We start from the raw sequence: 27,459 nt of genomic DNA, 5'->3' as shown, positions 1-27,459 counted from the left end.
TGCCCGTTTAAGGGCAATGCCCATCCAAATGCCCTTTCAGGGCAATGGGGAGCTTAGGGTTTTTTAGTTAGGTTTGTATTTGGGGGGGTTGGTTGTGTGGGTGGTGGGTTTTACTGTTGGGGGGTGTTTGAAATTTTTTTTACAGGTAAAAGAGCTGATTTCTTTGGGGCAATGCCCCGCAATAGGCCCTTTTAAGGGCTATTGGTAGTTTAGTTTAGGCTAGGGTTTTTTTATTTTGGGGGGGCTTTTTTATTTTGATAGGGATATTAGATTAGGTTATATAGTTTAACCCTTTGAGTGCTAAGCACTTTCCCACCTGGGTGCTAAGATTTTTTAATGTTTTTTTTTTTTTTACCTTTGTTTTTCAACTTTCTTTTTATTTTTTGTCAGACCCCCAAGACTTACACTGTTGGAAAGGTTAGGCGATTGGGGGTCTGTAGCTGCTTAGATGCCTGAGATACAGGTTTCTAAGCAGCATGCCCCCTGCTCCTATACTTAACATTGTTAAGTATAAATAAAGTTGCGCGGTGACGTCATCAAGTTATTGCGTGTGACGTCACCACGCAAAACGGGAAGCCCTGGCGATGCCTGTCACTCTACAGGCACGATCGCCGGGGTAGGAGCGGGTGGGAGCCACCAGATCTCCCTCAAGGTGGGAGAGTGCTAGTGACGGCTCTGAGCCGTCATTAGCACCAGAGTGGGAAACTCTGTGACGGCTCAGAGCCGTCATTAGCACTCAAAGGGTTAAAGATCTGTAGTTTGATTTTTATTTTCTGTAATTTAGTGTTTTTTGTGATTTAGCTAATTTAATTTAATTTATTTAATTGTTTTTAATTTAATTTATTTATTTAATTGCAGTGTAGTGTTAGGTGTTAGTGTAACTTAGGTTAAGTTTTATTTTACAGTTAAATTTTTATTTATTTTAGCTAGGTAGTTAGTAAATAGTTAATAACTATTTAGTAACTATTCTACCTAGTTAAAATAAATACAAACTTGTCTGTAAAATAAAAAAAACCCTGAGCTAGATACAATGTAACTATTAGTTTTATTGTAGCTAGCTTAGGCTTTATTTTATAGGTAAGTATTTCGTTTTAAATAGGAATAATTTAGTTAATGATAGTAATTTTCTTTACATTTATTCATATTATATTTAAGTTAGGGGTGTTAGGGTTAGACTTAGGTTTAGGGGTTAATAAATTTAGAATAGTGGCGGCAACATTGGGGGCGGCAGATTAGGGGTTAATAAGTGTAGGTAGGTGGCGGCGACATTGGGGGCGGCAGGTTAGGGGTTAATAAAAATAATGTAGGTGTCGGCGATGTTGGAGCAGCAGATTAGGAGTTAATAAGTATAATGTAGGTGGAGGTGATGTTAGGGGCGGCAGATTAGGGGTTAATAATATTTAACTAGTGTTTGCGAGGCAGGAGTGTGGCGGTTTAGGGGTTAATATGTTTATTATAGTGGCGGCGATGTCTGGAGCGGCAGATTAGGGGTTAAAAATTTTATTTTAGTGTTTGCGATGTGGGAGGGCCTCGGTTTAGGGGTTAATAGGTAGTTTATAGGTGTTAGTGTACTTTTTAGCACTTTAGTTATGAGTTTTATGCTACTGACTTTAAAATGTGGTAGGACCCCTGACAGGAGAGGGTGTACTGCTCACTTTTTGGCCTCCCTGGACAGACTCGTAATACCAGCGCTATGGAAGTCCCATAGAAAAAAGGGTTTACAAAGTTTACGTAAGTCGTTTTGCGGTAAGGCCAAAAAAGTGTGTGGTGCCCCTAAACCTGCAAGACTTGTAATACCAACGGTAGAGAAAAAGCAGCGTTAGGACCTGTTAACGCTGCTTTTTCAGCCTAACGCAAAACTCGTAATCTATCCGATAATCAATTTTTATTTTATAGGAACTTGAAAAGGAAATGAAAAGCACACTTTCAAAATATGAATCTTGCGCACAAGTAAATGCTAACATTTAAATGTACATTCATAACTGATGGAGAGTGTTTCTAGGATTAAACATGTTCAATATAAAAATAATCAAAATGATATTAAATTATTAACTGCATACATGTAATTACTTAATATGGGCCAGATTACAAACCATTAGCTCGCAATTTTTTTATAGCAAGTTCATTGTAAAGAGCGTTAACCAGAGAGGGGTTAGTGCGTCCAACTTTGCTTGACCGTAACTTATACTTTCAATGGATATCTCGATCACGCTAATTTGTGTTGGTATTACAAGTTGAAAGTTATGTTTTGCACTCAACACTTTAAAAAATCCATACAATCACCACAGAAAGCATAATGAACGTCCCTGTGAGAATATAAAGGATGAGGATGAAGCGATCCAATACAAAAGCTACTACGTGCCACTCAGACTTAGCACTTTCCTCTGTCTTGGTGGCTATCAAATGACGACGAACCATAAGTAGCTCCAGTAAGAGTCTCTTGAGCAGTTTGATCTCAGCGCTGTCAGTAGATTTCTTAGCAATTTGTCTGTTGGAAGCAAATGTTGTCTCAGGAGGGGCAGGGGTTTCTTCATTCGCCACTAACAAAGGGACAAGACAGACAACATTAAGGGGTATATGAGATAAATAGGAGGAAATGTATAGTTGTAAGGTATGTTGGCTACAAGCAATATGAGTTATAAAATAACAGGTTAAGAGATAAATAAGACATTTTAAGGAGAAAATAAGTATATAAATGTATCTAGTGACAAATGTAAAAGGTGATATTGTTTAGTTCAGGTGTTGAACATCAATAGATGTCATTTGCTAGCTAGATGTGTTCATTTAGCTGCCAGCAGTGCAATGCTGTTTCTTCAGCAAAGGATAACAAGATATATAGAAGGCCATTGGAAAGTTCTTTACAATTGTATGTTCTATGCAAATCATAAAATAAACTTTTGGGGTTTCCTGTCCCTTTAAAGAAAACAAAGGTAGAAAATGTAATAGGTTGCAAGAAAAACTGGTTAAATGAATGCATAAATGTTGAAAATTAGGTAAAATATTTAATGGATTAACTTACTGCTATTATTTACATTAACAATGAGGTCATGTGATCCTGTTTGAAAGAAGAGATTAACTTCTTTTAAGTGAGTGGTCTCATGATTGTTTGAATTTATTTAGAGATAGTAGCGCAGTTACAGACACCCCCCACATAGTGATTACTCTGAACTTGGTGTCTAACAGATTAATGCAATTTTCACTCAATTCAAGTGGTAGCAAATGAGAATAAATTGTCTCCTAAAACTGTAGGTGGGATACGTTAACCCTAGACCCTAGGATCAGATGCCGAATGTGTCCAAGCTGAGGGACTTTTGCTCCCTCTTGTCACCCCAATTTGTTTCCATATTGATAATCGGAACAGAAAGTAAATTCAAGTAAAATTTGATCATACAATGCAGTTAAGTTCTAGTGACTACTATGACAAACACATAAATACTTGTGCCATGACCCAAACTAAAAATTTTAAAAAATACAAATACAATAAAAAATAGGCTAACAATTTCCTGTATGAAAAATCTATTTTGGTGAATATGCACCCACCGCATCTCCCAGATTTTTTTTTTTTCTCCAATAGTTTAATTTAATAGGCAACATAATTATAGTAGAACATTGATGTACATAATACAAAGACCTCCGGCATATAACACTTTAATAACAAATGTGTTATTTTTAAATTTAATAAAAATTTGCCCATTGTTAGATTACGGTATATCTGTAAGTACTAGCTATTGTATGTTCCTTTTTAATAATAAAGTGAGGGAGAAGCTAATTAAAAAAGGGGTAAAAAGGTAAATTAAGAAGGGGAGTATGACTGATTCAAGTCACTCAATATTTCCATGATACAATGTATACCCCGAAGACACAACTTATGTGAAAGACAGTACTCCTCCTCTCTTATAAGTGAGAGGTATCTTCTTTATTTATCTGATGACTGCTATGAAAACCACCTTTATAGTAGTTGAATTTTAAGGTGCTCTAAAAGAGACTTGCTATTTTAAAAAAAACACAACTTGAGTGTCGCGAAACCGAAAAGGGGTATGTTGTTGCTCTGCGTGTGTCGGAAGTAACGTGCGCAATTAAATTTAACGTGCGTCGGGGCAGCATGACTTCAGAGCTCTGGTTAACTGTTAAGCTCGACTAAAAAGTAAAAAATAAAACTTTAAAAATAAATTTAAAAGTACAGGTACACTAATAATAACACTGTCTGATAAGAAAATATTTAAAAAAAATATTGGATTAAAAAGTTATAAGGGTTCAAAGATATAAGGTCTCAGGTGTAAGAAAAAAAGGCAAGCAAAGGGCTGGGCAGCTGGCTGTGAATGCTACTGTGCACCCAGGGCTGTGCATTTTGCAGGGACATAGGATGTATACCTGGTCCAGTTTGGGAGTGCTGTCCATGTCCATGTTTTGCTTGTGTCTAGGGAGATTACATAAGGCCTGTGCACCCTTGTGTGTTTTCGAGTTTGAGTGATTGAAAGCATGCATTGTATGGCTGTGGATAGGAACCCAGGAGGGACGTGGTTCCTGGGCTTGACCCTTTTGGACAGATGCAGTAACTAACTCTTCCATTTTTGTTGTTAATCTTAGCTGTGTATTTGCAAGAGAGTGCCAGATTTTTTCTCTCTGTGTATGTCATGTATATGTATATACTTGTAAAATACCACCTTTAGTGCTTACTTTTTCACAGTTAATCCACCTTAATTAGGTAAACCCTTCTACTTGATTCATAGAAACATAGAAACATAGAAACATAGAAACATAGATATTGACGGCAGATAAGAGCCATAGGCCCAGCAAGTCTGCCCCACCTTACCTAACAGTATAAACTTATCTAGTTCGTAGGATAGCCCTATGCTTGTCCCATGCATTTTTAAAGTCCCCCACAGTGTTTGTTGCTACTACCTCTTGAGGAAGTTTATTCCATAAATCAATCACTCTTTCTGTAAAGAAGTGCTTCCTCAAATTACTCCTGAATCTACTACCCTTTAGCTTGAGCTCATGACCCCTTGTTCTTGAATTTTCCATTTTATGTAAAATACCCACTGCCTCAGTTTTACTAAACCCTTTAATGTACTTGAAAGTTGCTATCATATCACCTCTTTCCCTTCTCTCCTCTAAGCTATACATATTTAGGTCATTGAGCCTATCCTGGTAAGTTTTATTTTTTAGACCATGTACCATTTTGGTAGCCCTCCTTTGCACAGATTCAAGTTTGTTAATATCCTTCTGAAGATATGGCCTCCAGAACTGCACACAATACTCAAGATGAGGCCTAACTAATGATCTATAAAGTGGCATAAGAACCTTACTATTTCTGCTGCAAATACCTCTACCAATACATCCAAGCATCCTAGCCTCTGTAATCTTGTTCACCTGATCTACCAGTGCTTGTTCAATGTGTACTGATTTCTAACCTGTGTTGGATTGAAACTACTATTGGAAAACCTACTTCACTGGGGAAATATTCTCCTTCAAACTATTTCACTTGCTACACAGAGTACTCCTTGTGTATAACCTACACTATTTCATTATTCACTGTGGAATAATTCCCACTAAGGAATCTTTATTCCCTGGGACACTTTTGCTAGCTGAAATTTCTGGAAACTCTTAACTAAACTTACACTGGTTAGTATTTAACCTTTTCCTGTCATTCAGCTAATAGCTTCTATACTCACTTACCTAGTGCTGTGTTCACAGAAGCAGTCAGATCCTTTGCTCCCTCCTGGCCAGCTGAACCAGCTTCTGTAATAAGAAAACAGTCTCTCACAAAGGAACATGAAACCCAAAACTTTTCTTTCATGATTCAGATAGAGAATACAATTTTAAACAAATTTCCAATGTACTTCTATTATTTAATTTGCTTCCTTCTCTTGTTATCCTTTGCTCAAAGGTTTATCTAGGCAAGCACAGGAGCAGCAGAGAGAACCTAGATTCTAGCTGTTGATTGGTGGCTGAATATATATACCGATTGTCATTGGCTCAGCCATGTGTTCAGTTAGAAACCATTAGTTCACTGCTGCTCCTTCAACAAATTATGCCAATAGAATGAAACACATTAGATAAAAGAAGTACATTAGAAAGTTGTTTAAAATTGTATTCTCTATCTGAATCATGAAAGAAACAATTTGGGTTTCATTTCCCTTTAATCTTTACTATTAGATATATTAAGTATAAGTAGTACATACAATATGATCTGTCCAAAATCCTGCCTGTAAATTAACTGCAAGTAAAAACCCATACTAACAGCTTTACCTGTTACTATGGGAAAGATCCTTGCTACACTTAAATATTATTTTAATGTGATAAACGTGCTATTAAATCCTAATTATTTTAACCGCATTTACTTATTACTGAAGATTTTCTTATAGACACAGACACACTATTAATGTAAATTAATAATTACATCCATACTGAGAAGAGACCTATGTTAATGAGTATTAACATCAACAAGAATCCTATAATAATTAAACAAACCACATTTTGGTTGGTATAATTGGATTCAGCTGATTTATCTGCACATGTGGTCACCCTCACACAAAGGGTGGAGTTTCTTTTTCAAGGCTTCGAGGAGTTACAAAAATGAGAATGAAATACTAAAACAATATGTTAAACATAACCTTCCACCTAAAGTGTCCACCACTAATACAACCCCTGCTGAAACACCCGAACCAATCGTATTGCCTCCTGAAAAAAATTATTGAGATCGCTCCCAATATCATGAATTTAAGAACTCTCTAAGTTATGTTTTTTTTTTCCATTAAAACCCGGAATATATTCAAATGATAAAATAAAAGTTTGTATCACAATTTCATTCTTACATGGTAAGCCCAGGGCTTGGGCAAATAGCTTCCTAGAGAATAAGGATCCCATATTACATTCTATTGATTATATTTTTTCCGCCATGCCATTGCTATATGACGATCCTAACAAACAAAGAACTGCAGAAGTGGCTATAAGGGCACTTAAACAAGGACAGAAGACCTGTTGAAGACTATGTCACACAATTCAAATGTTGGGTTACTGATTCACAATGGGATGACATAAGCTTAAATAATCAATTCCACCTAGGGTTATCTAAACAACTAAAAGACGAATTAGCAAGAACTACTATTAATGACCTGCCCCTTCACACAATGCCCCTACTACTAGCAAGAACTACTCTTGAGAAATTAATCACTTAGTATCACCATAGATCGTAGAGTTATCCATATACTACAATAGTGCTATCCATTATCATTCCCGAAACCTTACCTAAGGAATACCATGAATAGATGGATGGGGGTTTTTTTTTGGGGGGGGGAGAGGCAGAGTCTCTGCCACCTCATAGACTTTATGACTGCCCTATTGATTTGTTACCTGGTACTACAGTTCCGTTTGGCATGTCTATCCTCTTTCTGGTCCATAATTAACTCACTTAAAAGAATATATTGATGAAAATTTAAGGAAATACTTTATAAGGCCTTCTACTTCTCCAGCAGTTGCAGGGATGTTCTTTGTTAGAAACAAAGACAACTCCCTTAGAACAATAATAGGTTTCCGAAAACTAAATGAAATCACAATCAAAAGGTTGGTACCCTTTAACTCTTAAACCTGATTTAATTGAGAGACTCAGTACAGCATCTACTTTCACAAAACTTGATTTACGTGGAGCTTACAACTTAGTTTGCATCCATGAAGGAGATGAGAGGAAGACTACGCTATGGTCTCTATGAGTTTGTTGTCATGCCATTCAGATTATGCAATGCTACAGCCACATTTTTTTAATGACATATTCAAAGATATGTTAGATAGATGCATAGTTATTTATTTAGATGACATACTCATATACTCCAATAATTACTTTGAACATGTAAAACACTTAAAATCTGTCTTATCCAGACTCTGTGTTCATAGGTTGTATGCCAATTTGGAGAAATGTGAATTCCACAAAAGGTTAATTACCTTCTTAGGGTATGTAATATCTCCAGATGGTATTCAAATGGATAATGCTAAGGTAACTGCAATCACTGAATGGCAACCTTCCACATCCAGAAAGGCTTTGCAATGTTTCCTTGGTTTCGCAAATTATTACCGAACATTCATAAAGAATTTTTCAGAAGTTGCTTTTCCCTTAAATAAATTAACCAACCCTAAATAACCATTTGTTTGGACACCTGAATGACAAACAGCATTCAAAATGCTTAAATCCAAGTTCACAACTGCACCTATATTACATTTTCCAAATGCAGCACTGCAATATACCCTTGAGATTTATGCTTCAGATTATGGCCTCAGGGCTGTTCTCTCACAAAGACTGACTCCAAAGGATCCATTACATCCAGTTGATTTCTTCTCCCACACATTAACCTCAACAGAAAGGAAGTATCCTATTAGGGAGAAGGCGCTTCTAGCACTAAAAGCTTCTCTTTCAAACTGGAGACATTTACTAGAAGGGACATCTCTACCCATCCTGGTATTTTCACATCACAAGAATTTACAGTATTTACAAACCTCAAAAACTCTATCTGCACGTCAAGTCAGATGGAGTTTATTCTTCAATTGATTCAACTTCATAATTTCTTACAGACCAGGTAACCAAAATAGGAAGCCTGATGCTCTATCAAGAAAAGATGAGGTACAAGAGGAGTCACAGATACTACAATCTAATCTATAATCCCAGCAACTAAATTCTCATTTTTAACAACAGACCTACAAGATTCCATTAGAACCCATAGTGCCTCTGATGGTAACGCCCCTAAACATTCCTTAAAACACAATAATGATTTTTCTGTACAATAAAGGGAGCTTGTACTTCCCTCCATCTCAAGAAACTCAAATTATTAATTTAGCCCATGATTTCCCCCTTTCCAGACATCAAGGAATTTGTAAGACCAAATAACTTGTTAAAGACAGTACTGGAGGCCATCCCTTAACAAAAGTGTTCATCAATATGTTGCCAGCTGTGATACCTGCATAAAAATGAACTATCCAAGGACTCTCCAAGTTGGTCTACTTTACCCATTACTAGTAGTAGTAGACCAGTTAACTAAGATAGCACACTTCATACCACCTGAATATAGGGTCCATCCACTTTTTCATGTTTCCTTGATAAAACCTCATATTCCTGATACTTTTACAGATAGAGTGCCAACCCTCCTCCTTCGATATAGCTACATGGGGAGATTGAATATGAAGTAGATAAAATTCTGGATTCCAGGAGAAGATATAAAAAACTTTAATATCTGATCTGCTGGGAAGAATATGGTCCAGATGAAGAACTCTTGGGAGGATGCTTCTGATGTTCATGCTCCCAAACTGGTAAAGGCTTTTCATTAACTATACCCATTTAAGCCATCCCATGTGAGCCCCTGAGTGGCTCCTTTGAGGGGGGACAAAAATGTCCAGCAGCACCTCTCAGGTTAAAAGGACCTTTATTTCACAAGAAGGTCACCCTTTTGTGAAATAAAGGTCATTTTAACCTGAGAGGTGCTGCTGGACATTTTTGTTTTCAATATTGGGGGATTTTGCAGTGTCCTTGCTCCAGCATGCACACACACACACACACACACAGGAAGGCACTGTATCCTACTCTGTTTCTCCTTTGCGGGGGGGACCTGTAATGTATATATGTATATACTTGTAAAATACAACCTTTAGTGCTTACTTTTTCACAGTTAATCCACCTTAATTAGGTAAACCCTCCTACTTGATTCATTACTAGCCTATGTAATCTTGTTCACCTGATCTACCAGTGTTTGTTCAATGTGTACTGAATTTTAACCTGTGTTGGATTGAAACTGCTATTGGAAAAGCTACTTCACTGGGGAAAGATTCTCCTTCAATCTATTTCACTTGCTACACAGAGTACTCCTTGTGCATAACCTACACTCTTTCATTATTCACTGTGGAATAATTCTCACTAAGGAATCTCTTTTCCCTGGGACACTTTTGCTTGCTGACATTTCTGGAAACTCCTAACCAAACTTACACTAGTTAGTATTTAACCTCTTCCTGCCATTCAGCTAATAGCTTCCATACTCACCTATTGCTATGTTCACAGAAGCAGTCAGATCCTTTGCTCCCTCCTGCCCAGCTGAACCAACTTCTGTAATAAGAAAACAAACAGACAGTTCAAGTCTCTCACAAAACTGGTAAGAACTTAATCTTTACTATCGGATATATTAAGTATAAGTAGTACATATGCTCAGTCCAAAATCCTGTCTGCAAATTAACTGAAAATGAATAACTCATACTAACAGCTTTACCTGTTACTATGGGGAAGATCCTTGCTACACTTAAATATTCTTTTAAAGCAGGGGTGCCCAATAGGTAGATCGAGATCTACCAGTAGATCGCGAAAACGCTGCTGGAAGATCGCGGACGAAGTGATCAAAATTATGTGGTCAAGTAACGCAATCTCAACACTGGGGTGTGAGTAGAGTATGGTTGCTAGGGATACCACTTTATCTATCACATTGTGTGAAGGGGCAGGTCATTAAACAGTCTGATTGTTGGACACGAAAAGTGCTACAGGATTGGATCTTGAGGGACATCGATTTAAACCAATCAATGTAGATAATTTTTGAACCACAACACAATTAGCCAATCAAAAGCAAGGTTGAGTGAGTACTCTCCCAGTGGATATGGCAGTTTAGTATAGTTAGTAGGGTAAGTGTCAATAAATAGAAAACATTAAGGTGGAGGCTGCTGTGCTATGCTAAAGGAAGAAGTCTGATTGACGTTGGGCAAATTAAGGTGTTGACCTGGTAAGAAATGGTCTGCATGGCGCGCTACTGAAATTTATTTGTGTTAGCCTCACTGGGTCATAATTAGGTCAAGCCTGCGGCGCAAAGTAAAGGGGGTCAGTGGCAGTAATTTGAATGCAGTGTTTTGTAACATGACACAAGGAGTTGCTCCTGTTAACCCGAATTAAAGTCAGTGCTACTTTTGTCGTCAGGATTAATGTATTGTATTCTTATGCTTTTTCACATCCATGTGTTGCTAAATCATGCAACCTTAAAGGGATATGAAACACACATTTTTTTTTTATGATTAAGATATAGAACATGCAATTTTAAATAACTTTCTAATTTACTCTGATTATCATTGTTTCTTCATTCTCTTGGTATCTTTATTTGAAAAAGCAGGAATGTAAGCTTAGGATCTGACCCATTTGTAGTGGGTAGATCTCATTGAGCTGGCTATTTGAAAAGTAGATCCCAACACAAAAAAGTGTTGCCACCCCTGTTTTAAAGTGATAAACACACTATTAGATTAAATTTATAATGACATCCATAGTAAGAAGAGGCCTACGTGAATAGGTACTAACATCAACTAAAATCCTATTGGCTAGATTATGAGTTTTGCTTTATGAGCGGCTTGGTGCCAACTTGCAAGTTATTTCCACCGCTCACCTCCATATAGCGCTGCTATTACAGGTTTGCAAAAACCCGGCGTTAGCAGGCAATATGTCAGCGTTGAGCAAAATTGAGCTCCATACCGCACTCAAATACCAGCGCTGCTTTGAGCTGGTTTTACGTGCTCGTTCACAATTTCCCCATAGACATCAATGGGGAGAGCCCGCTAAAAAAAATCCTAACACCTGCAATAAAGGAGCGTAAAGCTCCGTAGCGCAGCCCCATTGTTTCCTATGGGGAAAGAAAAGTTTACACCTAACACCCTAACATAAACCCAGAGTCTAAACAACCCTAATCTGCCGCCCCCGACATCGCCGACACCTACATTACACTTATTAACCCCTAATCTGCCACCCCCAATGTCGCCACCACCTAAATAAATTTATTAACCCCTAATCTGCCACCCCCAATGTCGCCGCCACCTACATTACAGTTATTAACCCCTAATCTGCTGCCCCTGACATCACCGCCACCTACTTACACTTATTAACCCCTAATCTGTCGCCCCCAACGTTGCTGCCACTATACTAAAGTTATTAACCCCTAAACCTAACCCTAACATAACCCTATCCCTAACACCACTAACTTTAACATAATTAAAATAAATCTAAATAAAAATTACAATTAATACCTAAATAATTCCTATTTAAAACTAAATACTTACCTGCAAAATAAACCGTACGCTAGCTACAATATAACTAATAGTTACATTGTAGCTATCTTAGGTTTTATTTTTATTTAACAGGTAAGTTTGTATTTATTTTAACTAGGTAGAATAGTTAGTAAATAGTTATTAACTATTTACTAACTACCTAGTTAAAATAAATGCAAACTTACCTGTAAAATAAAACCTAACCTGTCTTACACTAACACCTAACCTTACACTACAATTAAATCAATTACATTAATTAAATACAATTAACTAAATTACAAAAAATAAACACAAAATAAAAAAGAAATGATCAAATATTTAAACTAATTACACCTAATCTAATAGCCCTATCAAAATAAAAAAGCCCCCCAAAATAAAAAAAAAACCTATCCTAAACTAAACTGCCAATAGCCCTTAAAAGGGCCTTTTGCAGGGCATTGCCCCAAAGAAATCAGCTCTTTAACCTGTAAAAAAAAGTATAAACAACCCCCGAACAGTAAAACCCACCACCCACACAACCAAACCCCCAAAATAAAATCTTATCTAAAAAACCTAAGCTCCCCATTCCCTGAAAAGGGCATTTGGATGGGCATTGGCCTTAAAAGGGCATTTAGCTCTTTTTCAGCCCAAACCCTAAGCTAAAAATAAAACCCACCCAATAAACCCTTAAAAAAACCTAACACTAACCCCCGAAGATCCACTTACAGTTTTTGAAGACCGGAACCTAAAACCCACCACCCACACAACCAAACCCCCAAAATAAAATCCTATCTAAAAAAACCTAAGCTCCCCATTCCCTGAAAAGGGCATTTGGATGGGCATTGGCCTTAAAAGGGCATTTAGCTCTTTTTCAGCCCAAACCCTAAGCTTAAAATAAAACCCACCCAATAAACCCTTAAAAAAACCTAACACTAACCCCCGAAGATCCACTTACAAATTTTTGAATCCATCTTCAAGACATCCGGTGCGGAGCATCCTCTTCTGACGGCGGCTACTGAAGAATGAAGGTTCCTTTAAGGGACATCATCCAAGATGACGTCCCTTGAATTCCAATTGGCTGATAGAATTCTATCAGCCAATCGGAATTAGAGTTGAAAAAATCCTATTGGCTGATTGGATCAGCCAATAGGATTGAGCTTCAATCCTATTGGCTGATCCAATCAGCCAATGGGATTGAGCTCGCATTCTATTGGCTGTTCCAATTCTATCAGCCAATCGGAATTCAAGGGACGCCATCTTGGATGACGTCCCTTAAAGGAACCTTCATTCTTCAGTAGCCATCGTCAGAAGAGGATGCTCCGCGCTGGATGTCTTGAAGATGGAGCCGCTCCGCGTTGGAAGGATAAAGATAGAAGATGCTGTTTGGATCAAGACTTATTCCCGCCTGGAGGACCACTTCTTGCCGCTTGGATGAAGACTTCTCCCGGCTACGTTGAGGACTTCTGCCCACTTGGATGAAGACTTCTCCGGGCTTCGTTGAGGATGGATTTCCGGTCTTCAAAAACTGTAAGTGGATCTTCGGTGGTTAGTGTTAGGTTTTTTTAAGGGTTTATTGGGGGGGGGGGTTAATTTTTAGCTTAGGGTTTGGGCTGAAAAATAGATAAATGCCCTTTTAAGGGCAATGCCCATCCAAATGCCCTTTTCAGGGCAATGGGGAGCTTAAGTTTTTTTAGATAGGATTTTATTTGGGGGGTTTGGTTGTGTGGGTGGTGGGTTTTACTGTTGGGGGGTAGATTGTATTTTTTTTTACAGGTAAAAGAGCTGATTTCTTTGGGGCAATGCCCTGCAAAAGGCCCTTTTAAGGGCTATTGGCAGTTTAGTTTAGGCTAGGTTTTTTTTTATTTTGGGGGGGCTTTTTTATTTTGATAGGGCTATTAGATTAGGTGTAATTAGTTTTAATATTTGATAATTTCTTTTTTATTTTGTGTAATTTAGTGTTTATTTTTGTTGTAATTTAGTTAATTGTATTTAATTAATGTAATTGATTTAATTGTAGTGTAAGGTTAGGTGTTAGACAGGTTAGGTTTTATTTTACAGGTAAGGTTGTATTTATTTTAACTAGGTAACAACTAGGGGTTAATAATTTTATTATAGTGTTTGCGATGCGGGAGTGCCTCAGTTTAGGGGTCAATAGGTAGTTTATGGGTGTTAGTGTACTTTTTAGCACTTTAGTTATGAGTTTTATGTTACGGCTTTGTAGAGTAAAACTTACAACTACTGACTTTGAGTTTACGGTACGGATCTTGATGGTATAGGCTGTACCGCTCAATTTTTGGCTGGACAGGCAAACTCGTAATACCGGCGCTATGGAAGTCCCATTGAAAAAGGACTTTTTGAAAGCTTTGGTAGTTACGTTGCGTTACGGCTAAAAAAGTGTGCAATACAGATATACCTGCAAAACTCGTAATACCAGCGGTAGTGAAAAAGCAGCATTATGAGACTTTTTCATTCATAACGCAAAACTTGTAATCTAGCCGTATTAAAATTATATCAACCACATTTGGTTATTATTGAATTTTCATACACTTGAAGATTTTCTTAAAGACACAGACACACTATTTAAAGGGACACTGAACCCAATTTCTTTCTTTTGTGATTCAGATAGAGCGTGCAATTTTAAGCAACTTTCTAATTTACTCCTATTATAAAATTTTCTTCATTCTCTTGCTATCTTTATTTGAAAAAGAAGGCATCTAAGCAATTTTTTTGGTTCAGACCCTGGACAGCAATTGTTTTATGGTGGGAGAATTTATCCACCAATCAGTAAGAACAACTCAGGTTGTTCACCAAAAATGGTCCGGCATCTAAACATTCTTGCATTTCAAATAAGGATACCAAGAGAATGAAAAAAAATTGATAATAGGAGTAAATTAGAAAGTTGCTTAAAGGGACACTGAACCCAAATTTTTTATTTCCTGATTCAGATAGAGCATGCAATTTTAAACAACTTTTTACAATAAAAAAACAACTAATTTACTCCTATTATCAATTTTTCTTCATTCTCTTGCTTTCTTTATTTGAAAAAGAAGGCATCTAAGCTATTTTTTTGGTTCAGAACCATGGAAAGCACTTTTTTATTGGTAGGTGAATTTTCCCACCAATCAGCAAGAACAACACAGTGTGTTCACCAAAAATGGGCCGGCATCTAAACTTACATTCTTGCATTTCAAATAAAGATACCAAGAGAATGAAAGGAATTTGATAATAGGAGTAAATTAGAAAGTTGCTTAAAATTGTATGCTCTATATGAATCACGATAGAAAAAATTTGGGTTCAGTGTCCCTTTAAAATGGCATGCTCTATCTGAATCATGAAAGAAAAAAATTTGGGTTCAGTGTCCCTTTAAGTAAATTAATAATAACATCCATAGCGAGAAGAGACCTATGTTAATGAGAATTGACATCAACTAGAATCCTACAATAATTATGCTAACCACATTTAGGTTGTTACATTGTGTTGTACATATATAAATATACAGTATATAAATATATATATATATATATATATATATATATATATATACATACACAGTATCTCACAAAAGCGAGTACACCCCTCACATTATTGCAAATATTTTATTATATCTTTTCATGTGACAACACTGAAGAAATGACACTTTGCTACAATGTAAAGTAGTGAGTGTACAGCCTGTATAACAGTGTAAACTTGCTGTCCCCTCAAAATAACAACACACAGCCATTAATGTCTAAACCGTTAACAAACCGGCAACAAAAGTGAGTACACCCCTAAGTGGAAATGTCCGAATTGGGCCTAATTAGTCATTTTCCCTCCCCGGTGTCATGTGACTCGTTAGTGTTACAAGGTCTCAGGTGTGAATGGGGAGCAGGTGTGTTAAATTTGGTGTTATTGCTCTCACACTCTCTCATACTGGTCACTGGAAGATCAACATGGCACCTCATGGCAAAGAACTCTCTGAGGATCTGAAAAAAATAATTGTTGCTCTACATAAAGATGACCTAGGCTATAATAAGATTGCCAAGACCCTGAAACTGAGTTGCAGCACGGTGGGCAAGACCATACAGCAGTTTCACATGACAGGTTCCATTTAGAACAGGCCTCGCCATGGTTGACCAAAGAGGTTGAGTGCTCATGCTCAGCGTCATATCTAGAGGTTGTCTTTGGGAAATAGACGTATGTGCTGCCAGCATTGCTGCAGAGGTTGAAGGGGTGTGGGGTCAGCCCATATGCCGCACACTGCATCGAATTGGTCTGCATGGCTGTCATCCCAGAAAAAAAGCCTTTTCTAAAGATGATGCACAAGTAAGCCCGCAAACAGTTGGCTGAAGACAAGCAGACTAAGGGCATGGATTACTGGAACCATGTCCTGTGGTCCGATGAGACCAAAATACACTTATTTGGTTCAGATGGTGTCAAGCGTGTGCGGCAGGTGAGGAGTACAAAGACAAGTGTGTTTTGCCTACAGTCAAGCATGGTGGTGGGAATGTCATGGTCTGAGCCTGCATGAGTGCTGGCGGCACTGGGGAGCTAGAGTTCATTAAGGGAACAATGAATGCCAACATGTACTGTGACATAATGAAGCAGAGATCCCCTCCCTTCGGAGACTGGGTTTCAAGATACCACTGCCTTACTAAAGAAGCTGAGGGTAAAGGTGGTGGACTGGCCAAGCATGTCTCCAGACCTAAACCATATTGAGCATCTGTGGGGCATCCTCAAACGGAGAGGTGGGGGGAGCGCAAGGTCTCTAACATTCACCAGCTCCGTTATGTCATCATGGAGGAGAGGAAGAGGACTCCAGGGGCAACCTGTGAAGCTCTGGTGAACTCCATGCCCAAGAGGATTAAGGCAGTGCTGGAAAATAATGGTGGCCACACAAATATTGAAACTTTGGGCCCAATTTGGACATTTCCACTTAGGGGTGTACTCACTTTTGTTGCCAATGGTTTAGACATTAATGGCTGTGTTTTGAGTAATTTTGAGGGGGCAGCAAATTTACACTGTTACACAGGCTGTATTCAGTGTTGTCACATTAAAAAAAGATATAATAAAATATTGACAAAAATTTGAGAGGTGTATTCACTTTTGTGAAATACTGTATAAATACATATATATATATATATATATATATATATATATATATATAATCCAAAGGGCAGGGGCCAGCACTCATGATTCCTCCAATAATTACCCAGGGTGCTTCCAAGTAAATAAATATCCAGCAGAAACAGGATGCACTCGCCAGGCTTTACAAATCGTAACCTCCTTTATTGGTAACGTTTCAGGGTTTACCCCCTTCGTCAGACACCCAAGAAAAGTGACAACAAACATTTACTTACCCCAAGCTTGTCTTATACCCTCTCTATGTCATTGTGTGCTCAAACAGCGCCGAGCTGCCCCACAGACCGCCACTCCCATCATCTGACATCATCAGGTAGCGACCCGGCTGCCAGTCTCCCTAATGTGAAATCATAAAAACATCATAACATTGTTTTTATGTTCAATATGTATTTATCATGGTATTATGGGCGAGTATAAAGGGACTCAAACATCACATATCTGCATCTTTAGGATGGATGTTTGCAGGGGTGAAGATGCAGATATGTGATGTTTGCGTCCCTTTATACTCGCCCATAATACCATGATAAATACATATTGAAAAATGTGTAAATATTCCTTTTTTACCATAGTGTTTTTTTCCATAGCTTGTTTCCATAGAGCTTTGATATAGAAATGTATACAAAATGTATATAAGCTGTATTTTCCTCTGTGTATGCTTAGTAATTGATTAGGATTAATGTCAGCATGACTGACTGTTGACGTATCCTCTACACACTGTTTTGACAGCGCACGTGTTTGCTTGGTTGATTGCTATGGTAACCCTGCTGTATATTTGGATGTCAGTGGATCCGGCGGAATTCAGTCAGCTCAGCCAGATAAAATATGGAAGGATCTGTAAAGGATCGTAGTCTATTTTCCTGCCCTTTTGTGTCATTTGTTAATTCAAGACTCAGTAAACAGTGTTACAATGTTTTTATGATTTCACATTAGGAAGACCGGCAGCCGGGTCGCTACCTGATGACGTCAGCTGATGGGAGTGGCGGTCTGTGGGGCGGCTCAGCGCCGTTTGAGCACACAATGTAGAGAGGGTATAAGACAAGCTGGGGGGTAAGTAAATGTTTTTTTGTCACTTTTCTTGGGTGTCTGACGAAGGGGGTAAAACCCTGAAACGTTACCAATAAAGGAGGTTACGATTTGAAAAGCCTGGGAAGTGCATCCTGTTTCTGTTGTATATATATATATATTGATATTTATATAGGTATAGATATATATTTTACAAAAAAAAAATCATATATATATATATATATATATATATTTTTTTATATATATATATATATATATATGTATTCATGAATAAATAGAACATACTACTCTATGTGAAGAACATTGGAATGTGAAATTATTAATATTTCATGTCGGATTAGCACACTTGAGAAAACACGATCAGGTTTGCGCATGAGTAAGGGTGTTATTTTTTTTTTACACTTTTTGCACTCCATTGAAGTTTTTGGGGGGGAATACGTTAAAGAGATTGTGATATTCGAAGTTCGGCTTTTTTCGTGCGTCAGGTTTGCGCTAGTGCAAAAACTTTTTACTTTTAACTTGTAATATGCATGCTACCCGACGTACACAAAAAGCCTCTGTCTAGTGAAACTAATGCCCGGCCGGGAGCGCAAAGTACTGTAATCTAGCCCTAAGTGAGGTACATAATCATTTAGTTATCAGGTAATCAACATGGCATTAAACATAATCTGATAAAACTATATTTGTATGGAGGAAACCCATTGAAGTAGCTTCACCATGCACCCACAATACAGAAAGACAAAATTGTCTTTCTGTGCCAACCTAATTGTCCTAAAATTTGTAATTACCTCTTGGTCCAGCTTTGAGTTTATTTTCACTATAAAGATGCTCTTATCATACTTAATCATAGAAATAGAGCCCTCATTTGTTTCACTGACCTAACTGGTTCACTTAATTTGTTAATGAAGCCATTGACTGACTACGCTCACCTACCCCAGTTAACTTGTTTGGTCGCTGCAAATACTGGTTGGCTGCATTGTTCTACACAAGCTAACTTGGCTGATTGGACACCACTGATTGACAGCACTGCTCACCATAGCTTGGTTGTTGCACCCACTAACTGAACTGATCTACCTAGCTTGTTTGCTTGTTTGGTGCAACTACTTATTGGCATATGATGAAGCCCAGTTCATTGTCATGGTTGATGAAGTCATTTTTTGGCTTTCCTGATCTACGCCAGCCAGTGGCAGACATAATGAACAGAGGGTCCTGGTGCAAGAATTTTTTTTAGCCGCCCCCATAAAAGCATATGACAAGTTTTTTGTATATACACTAAATATATACTGTATATTTTTAGACAGTCACTGTACAGCAAATTTACCACCTTCATGAATACCAAGGGAGTGCCTAGCATAACAACCCCCCTAACCTATGGGAGCACCCTACTCCTATATGTATATACAGTATATATATATATATAGTAGTGAAGAAAAGGGATGCACTCGCCAGGATTTTCAAAGTTATCATTTAATGTAACGTTTCGGGGTGTTACCCCCTTCGTCAGACAATACAAAATAACAATTGTTATTTTGTATTGTCTGACGAAGGGGGTAACATCCTTATGCTTTAGGAGCAAGATACACACGAACTGCAATAAATCCACTTCCCAGCAACTGCCTAATGACCCAGTCCATCCTGGCTGCCTCCCAGAAGCAGAGATGAGAGCCAATCAGCAACCCAGTTCCTACGGGCTGCTTAGTCGCTCTGCTCAGCCCAGCTCTACCTTCAATACAAACGCACAAGTTCAGGCTATACACTTGTGCCTTGCTTGTAATGCTTCACATTTGCCTCTGGGTGGCCGCATCACTAGATGTATGTTACACATGCAGCCTGTTGCTGCACTGCTTGATGGGCCCCTTCAGCACTCGGGCCCCAGTGCAACTGCACTGTTTGCACCTCTAATAGTTCCACCCCTGTTCCCAGCCCACTTAACTTGTTGATATGTTTTGCTGTCCTTATCTCCGCAGACACCTTATTGATGCAGCTGCTGACTGTAGGAGCCAATTTACCATAACTCACTTGCTGATACACCCACAGATTGGTTCATTGATCTAACCCAACTTAAAGGGACATAAAACCTAAATCTTTTTCTTTTAAGATTCAGAGCACAACATTTAAAACAACTTTCCAATTTACGTCTATTATCAAATTTTCTTGTTTTCTTGTTATCCTTTGTTGACAAGGAAAAAGGCAAAGCTCAAGAGAATACCCATTTCTGCAGCACTTTATGGTATTGCAACATTTTTTCATTTTTTACAGTTTTACAGTTACACAAAATATATATAGCACAATGGAATTCGGCGGCACTATACAAATAAGTGATAATATATATATATAAAAGCATGCAGCATTATTATAGAGCAATTAAGCCACTGAAAAATGTACCCTAACCTGAAGCACATTATTCAGTTGTAAAAACTAATATGCAATATTACTGATCTGTGAGTGTGCACTGCTTCTGTCACAGGCTGTGAGAATACCTGAGTGCCAAGATGGCGGCCCCCAGTAAAAAGAGACGGAGCTTCAGTATCAAGCATCTTTAAGCGTTTAAAACAGTACTGATTTGAAAGGAGCTGCAGGAACAGGATGAAATCCAATAACATGGTGAGTAGTTATAAGGTGGCCAAGCAACAAAGTTGAGGACAACCTATTGTTATTGTTCGGATTATTATTATTATTATTCTTTTTATTCCGCCAAGCTTTTTATTCAATTGCCCATAACTGCTTAACTGTTTTTGCAAAGCTCTTAAAATCAGGTATGCTGGTACAGCCTATTGCTCTGCTACATCTCATGCAAAATTGAACTCATAGGTCACATGCTCTGGCAGCCATCTTGCTTTTTGTGAATAATTTTGACAAACGCTTAAAAATCTTCAACTCTGGAACTGCTTACAACTTTAAAACTTTCTGTGCTTAGTGCTACTATGACCTAGATTTGCTATTGCTCAAGAGAAGTGCCTTGGTCACATGATGTGGCAGTCATCTTGCATTTTGCGAAAATCTTCAAACATCTTCTCTTAAACCGCTTAGTGCAATGATGTGCAATTCTGCACATATGCTCCTTGCAAGGTCCTCTTACCAAGTTATTTCAAACTGCAATTTTTCCATAATCAACATGGCTGCCGTGAGACATTAACATTTTTATCAACATTTAATTGCATAAATTTGCACTTTATGCATTAATTTTATAATATTTAACAATATTATTACAGTGTAATTGCAGTTAAAATTCGCACTGCGCAGTTGCCTTCGTGAAATAAAACATTTGCAAATTTTCATGAAACTTCTGCAAATTGTAGAGGTCTATGGTGAGCATTAGTGTGTGCAATATGAAAGAAATAAATTACACGGTGTGGCAGCCATTTTGTTTCATATGCGCTGTTTTTAAAAACTACAAAAATCTTCTTCTCCAAAACCGCTTGTGAGACAGATGTGAAACTTGGTTTATAGAGTTATCTTATGGTCATGTGGTTTGGCAGCAATTTTGAATTGTTCAAAATTGCTTAACAATATTTTTTAATTAAAAATAAAACAAAAACTGACAAAAATGCTTTATTTTTGCCATGCTTATTGACATCTATGGTGAGCACTATTGTGGGTTATATGAAGGCTGTATATCTTATGATTGGGCCGCCATCTTGGTTTATGTAAAAAATAATGAAAGTCTATTTTATCTACAACCGCTTATGTAAGAACTGTAAAATGTTCTGTATAATCTTATATGGTGACCTAGATTAACAATTTTTTATTAGGAGAGAAACAGTCACATGATGCGGCAACTTTGAAACTTGCTGTGCTTAGTGCTGCTATGACCTAGATTTGTAATTGCTCAACAGAAGTGCCTTGGTCACATGATGTAGAAGCCTTCTTGCATTTTGCAAAAATCTTTAAACATCTTCTCTTATACTGCTTAGTGCAATAAAGCACAATTTTGCACATATACTCCTTGCAGTCCTCTACCAAGTTTGTTAAAACTACGATTTTTTTCCATAATCAACTTGGCTGCCATGAGATATTAACCTTTTTTATCGACATTTAATTGCGTACATTTGCACTTTATGTATTAGTTTTATATTATTTAACAATATTATTGTATGCACTGTTTTTAAAAACTACAAAAATCTTCTTCTCCGAAACTGCTTATGGGACAGACTTGAAATTTTGTTTATAGATTTATCTGATGACTAACATTCAGATTTGTTCAAGAGAAGTTGATAGGCCATGTGGTTTGGCAGCCATTTTGAATTGTTCAAAAATGCTTAACAATATTTCTAAATTAATAATAAAACAAAAACCGTTTTACAAAAATGCTTTATTTTTGCCATGTTTATTGACATCTATGGTGACAACTATTGTGCATAATATGGAGGCTGTATATAATATGATTTGGCATCAATTTTGTTTTATACAAAAATTTCGAAAATCTATTTTCTCTGCAACCGCTTTTGTTAGAACTGTGAAACTTGCTGTGTAACCTTATATTGTGACGTAGAGTCACAGTTGTTCATGTTGAAGGAATTCATTTCAAAAATTTGTTTTCTTTGCAACCGCTTATGTTAAAGCTGTGAAATTTGCTTTATAGCTATATATTGTGACTTAGCAGCTTGCATGACGTTGTAAATGCGATGCACTTGGCCATCTCTATTGCTGCTTGCAGCTATATTTATTCTTTTGTAGTTGTGCACAGCAGTTTAACGTCCCTTAAATTCTTTGATGATAGCGATCTTTGCACTCCACTGTGTAATACCATCACACAATAATGTTTTCAGCAATGCGAATGAGATCTCGCCTTCGCATTGCTGGGAAGCATTGCACTCATGAGAGAGTGCTTACACAGGCTCATATGGGAGCCTCGTTCTGATGCCGTCATACACAGCATCAGAACTCGCACAGCACAGGGGTAAGTAGCGCAGTAATGTGCAGCAGTGTTAAATATATATGAATATATACATATATATTTATGTGTTAATATTTATATATACACATATTAACACATAAATATCTATGTATATAAACATATACATATATATTTACTGGGAACTAACATTACCCATTGACCGCAATGTAAAGGCACTTTTTTCTAACACCCCACTCCCACCAACTTTAGCCCCAAAATAAAAGTGCAGTAATTGTATTAAAAAAATAAAGACACTGCCATTGTTATTTTTTTTTAAATAAAATACACTAGACAGTATTTTGGGGGCTTTTGGGATATATTTATAAAATTAACAAGAGGTCTGACCTCTGGTTCATTTTATAAGTGCTAATTGCTACTGCTAGCTCGCTGTAGCAATAACCAGCCACTCGAAATGGCTGAATAATTATCGCTCGCCTACCCGCAAATGGGCAAAATTGCCCAATAATATTAATGAGGCTTCTTATAGAATCTCTTTAGACCAGAAAGCTTTAGAGAATTGGGTCTTTATTATTCATAACCTTTATGCTAGTAAGAGATACTAGAGATTGATGAAGAAGAGTTAAAAAAACTATCGTCTAGATTTAGAGTTCTGCGTTAGCCGTCAAAACCAGCGTTAAGGGGTCCTAACGCTGCTTTTTACCACCAGCTGGTATTTAGAGTCAGTCAGGAAAGGGTCTAATGCTCACTTTCCAGCCGCGACTTTTCCATACCGCAGATCTCCTTACGCCAATTGCGTATCCTATATTTTCAATGGGATCTTCCTAACGCCGGTATTTAGAGTCTTGGCTGAAGTGAGCGTTAGAACTCTAACGACAAAACTCCAGCCGCAGAAAAAAGTCAGGAGTTAAGAGCTTTATGGGCTAACGCCGGTTTATAAAGCTCTTAACTACTGTGCTCTAAAGTACACTAACACCCATAAACTACCTATGTACCCCTAAACCGAGGCCCCCGACATCGCCGCCACTATAATAAAAAATGTTAACCCCTAATCTGCCGACCGCACACCGCCGCCACATACATTATCCCTATGTACCCCTAATCTGCTGCTCCTAACATCGCCAACACCTACATAATATTTATTAACCCCCAATCTGCCCCCCCAATGTCGCCGCTACCTTACCTACACTTATTAACCCCTAATCTTTTGACCTGACCTCGCCGCTACTCTAATAAATGTATTAACCCCTAAACCGCCGCACTTCCGCCTCGCAACCCCTATAATACATTTTATTAACCCCTAATCTGCCCTCCCTAACATCTTTGACACCTAACTTCAAGTATTAACCCCTAATCTGCCGACCGGACCTCGCCGCTACTCTAATAAATGTATTAACCCCTAAAGCTAAGTCTAACCCTAACACTAACTCCCCCCTAAATTAAATATAATTTTATTCTAACAAAATAAATTAAATCTTATTAAATAAATGAATCCTATTTAAAGCTAAATACTTACCTGTAAAATAAATCCTAATATAGCTACAATATAACGAATAATTATATTGTAGCTATTTTAGGATTTATATTTATTTTACAGGCAACTTTGTATTTATTTTAACTAGGTACAATAGCTATTAAATAGTTATTAACTATTTAATAGCTACCTAGTTAAAATAATCACAAATTACCTGTAAAATAAATCCTAACCTAAGTTACAATTAAACCTAACACTACACTATCAATAAATTAATTAACTAAACTACCTACAACTACCTACAATTAAATCAACTAAACTAAATTACAAAAAACAAACAAACACTAAATTACAAAAAATAAAAAAAGATTACAAGAATTTTAAACTAATTACACCTACTCTAAGCCCCCTAAAAAAATAACAAAGCCCCCCAAAATAAAAAAATGCCCTACCCTATTCTAAAATAAAAAGGGCTTTTTGCGGGGCATGATTCAATTAGCCAATCCGATTTTTCCTACCTTAATTCCGATTGGCTGATAGAATCCCATCAGCCAATCGGAATTCGAGGGACGCCATCTTGGATGACGTAATTTAAAGGAACCTTCATTCGTCGTTAGTCCGTCGGTGAGGAAGGATGGCTCCGCGTAGGCTGCTTCAAGATGGACCCGCTCCGCTCCGGATGGAAGAAGATTGAAGATGCCGCCTGGATGAAGACTTTGGACCCTCTGGAGGACCTCTTCTTGCCGGATAGGATGAAGACTTCGGACCCTCTGGAGGACCTCTTCTTGCCGGATTGGATGAAGACTTCGGACCCTCTTCTGGACGGATCGGTGATACCCGCTGGGTGAATACAAGGTAGAGAGATCTTCAGAGGCTTAGTGTTAGGTTTTTTAATTGTATTGTATGGTTTTTTTTACAGGTAAAAGAGCTGATTTCTTTGGGGCATGCCCCGCAAAAAGCCCTTTTAAGGGCTGGTAAGGTAATAGAGCTGTTAACTTTTTATTTTAGAATAGGGTAGGGCATTTTTTTATTTTTGGGGCTTTGTTATTTTTTTAGGGGGCTTAGAGTAGGTGTAATTAGTTTAAAATTCTTGTAATCTTTTTTTTTATTTTTTGTAATTTAGTGTTTGTTTGTTTTTGTAAATTAGTTTAGTTGATTTAATTGTAGGTAATTGTACGTAGTTTAGTTAATTTATTTATTGATAGTGTAGTGTTAGGTTTAATTGTAACTTAGATTAGGATTTATTTTACAGATAATTTTGTGATTATTTTAACTAGGTAGCTATTAAATAGTAAATAACTATTTAATAGCTATTGTACCTAGTTAAAATAAATACAAAGTTGCCTGTAAAATAAATATAAATCCTAAAATAGCTACAATATAATTATTCGTTATATTGTAGCTATATTAGGATTTATTTTACAGGTAAGTATTTAGCTTTAAATAGGATTAATTTATTTAATAAGATTTAATTTATTTCGTTAGATTTAAATTATATTTAATTTAGGGGGTGTTAGTGTTAGGGTTAGACTTAGCTTTAGGGGTTAATACTTGAAGTTAGGTGTCAAAGATGTTAGGGAGGGCAGATTAGGGGTTAATAAAATTTATTATAGGGGTTGCGAGGCGGGAGTGCGAAGGTTTAGGGGTTAATACATTTATTAGAGTAGCGGCGAGGTCCGGTCGGCAGATTAGGGGTTAATAAGTGTAGGTAAGGTAGGGGCGACGTTGGGGGGCAGATTATGGGTTAATAAATATAATATAGGGGTTGGCGGTGTTAGGGGCAGCAGATTAGGGGTTCATAGGGATAAAGTAGGTTGCGGCGGTGTCCGGAGCGGAAGATTAGGGGTTAATAATAATATGCAGGGGTCAGCGATAGCGGGGTCGGCAGATTAGGGGTTAATAAGTGTAAGGTTAGGGGTGTTTAGACTCTGGGTTCATGTTAGGGTGTTAGGTGCAGACTTAGAGAGTGTTTCCCCTTAGGAAACAATGGGGCTACGTTAGGAGCTGAACGCTGCTTTTTTGCAGGTGTTAGGTTTTTTTTCAGCTCAAACTGCCCCATTGTTTACTATGGGGGAATCGTGCACGAGCACGTTTTTCAAGCTGGCCGCTACCGTAAGCAACGCTGGTATTTAGAGTTGAAGTGGCGGAAAATTATGCTCTATGCTCCCTTTTTGGAGCCTAACGCAGCCATTCAGAGAACTCTAAATACCAGTGTTATTTAAAAGGTACGGGGGAAAAAAACACGCGTAGCTAACGCACCCCTTTGGCCGGAAAACTCTAAATCTAGGTGTATATTTTTGTTTTTATGCTGTCCATAGATGATTTCACATAGGCAGTGCTACAACCACTCATCAGTGCATTTGATTTATTTATTTACCTTTATTATCAGAGCTCATAGCCTCAAGTTTTGCCTTAGTGTCAATCCGAACGATGAAAGCCAGGCGCACCAGCACCCAAATCTTTAACCATTGTGGGACGTGTGGGCGGATAGCAGAGAGGTGCAGCATGTACGATATGAATATGGAATCAATAATACTGATAATCATTATAAGTAGACATACCATGCAGAAGACACCTAAATACAGAAAGGACAAAACATAAGCAAACGTGTTGGGATTTTTTTCTTTCTTTAAAGGGAATTGAATACCACATTTCTTTCATACAGGTGGTGTGAGTCCATGATTCATTACTCATGGGAATTACCCTTCTCTACCACTAGGAGGAGGCAAAGAGTCCCAAACCCAAAGACCTCTAAAAACCCCTCCCACCTCATACATACCTCACCCTGTACTTTTCTTCCACTGGAGGTGGTTGAAGAATGAAGATGTTCATTTGATTCTTTAGAAAAAGGGTTTTTGAGTCTATATTGACGCCCGGGTTTCCCCTCAGAGTACAGTGCTTGTCAGGGGGATGTATTTAGGGTATGGTTTATGATTCTTTCTTTCACCTTATGGGACATTTT

The 27,459-nt window shown here is 37.6% G+C and overlaps 1 protein-coding gene across 1 annotated transcript in view; it reads right to left on the bottom strand.

Moving 5' to 3' along the window:
- Nucleotides 1-1,870: 1,870 nt before the first annotated feature.
- Nucleotides 1,871-27,459, bottom strand: part of LOC128664133 (5-hydroxytryptamine receptor 3A-like) — a 172,202-nt gene continuing 146,613 nt past the window's right edge. Inside the window, exons 9-12 of the mRNA XM_053718839.1 lie at nucleotides 26,875-27,072; nucleotides 10,022-10,084; nucleotides 5,680-5,742; nucleotides 1,871-2,540 (exon numbers count right to left, since the gene is read on the bottom strand). Of these exons, the coding sequence (XP_053574814.1) occupies nucleotides 2,263-2,540; nucleotides 5,680-5,742; nucleotides 10,022-10,084; nucleotides 26,875-27,072 (602 nt within the window). The 3' untranslated portion in view covers nucleotides 1,871-2,262. The remainder of the gene's footprint in view (nucleotides 2,541-5,679; nucleotides 5,743-10,021; nucleotides 10,085-26,874; nucleotides 27,073-27,459) is intronic.

This window comes from Bombina bombina, chromosome 1 (assembly GCF_027579735.1).
Source record: "Bombina bombina isolate aBomBom1 chromosome 1, aBomBom1.pri, whole genome shotgun sequence".
In the NCBI taxonomy this organism is placed as follows: domain Eukaryota; kingdom Metazoa; phylum Chordata; class Amphibia; order Anura; family Bombinatoridae; genus Bombina; species Bombina bombina.
Note: the sequence above shows the minus strand (reverse complement) of the source record. Positions and strands in the feature narration are given on the sequence as shown.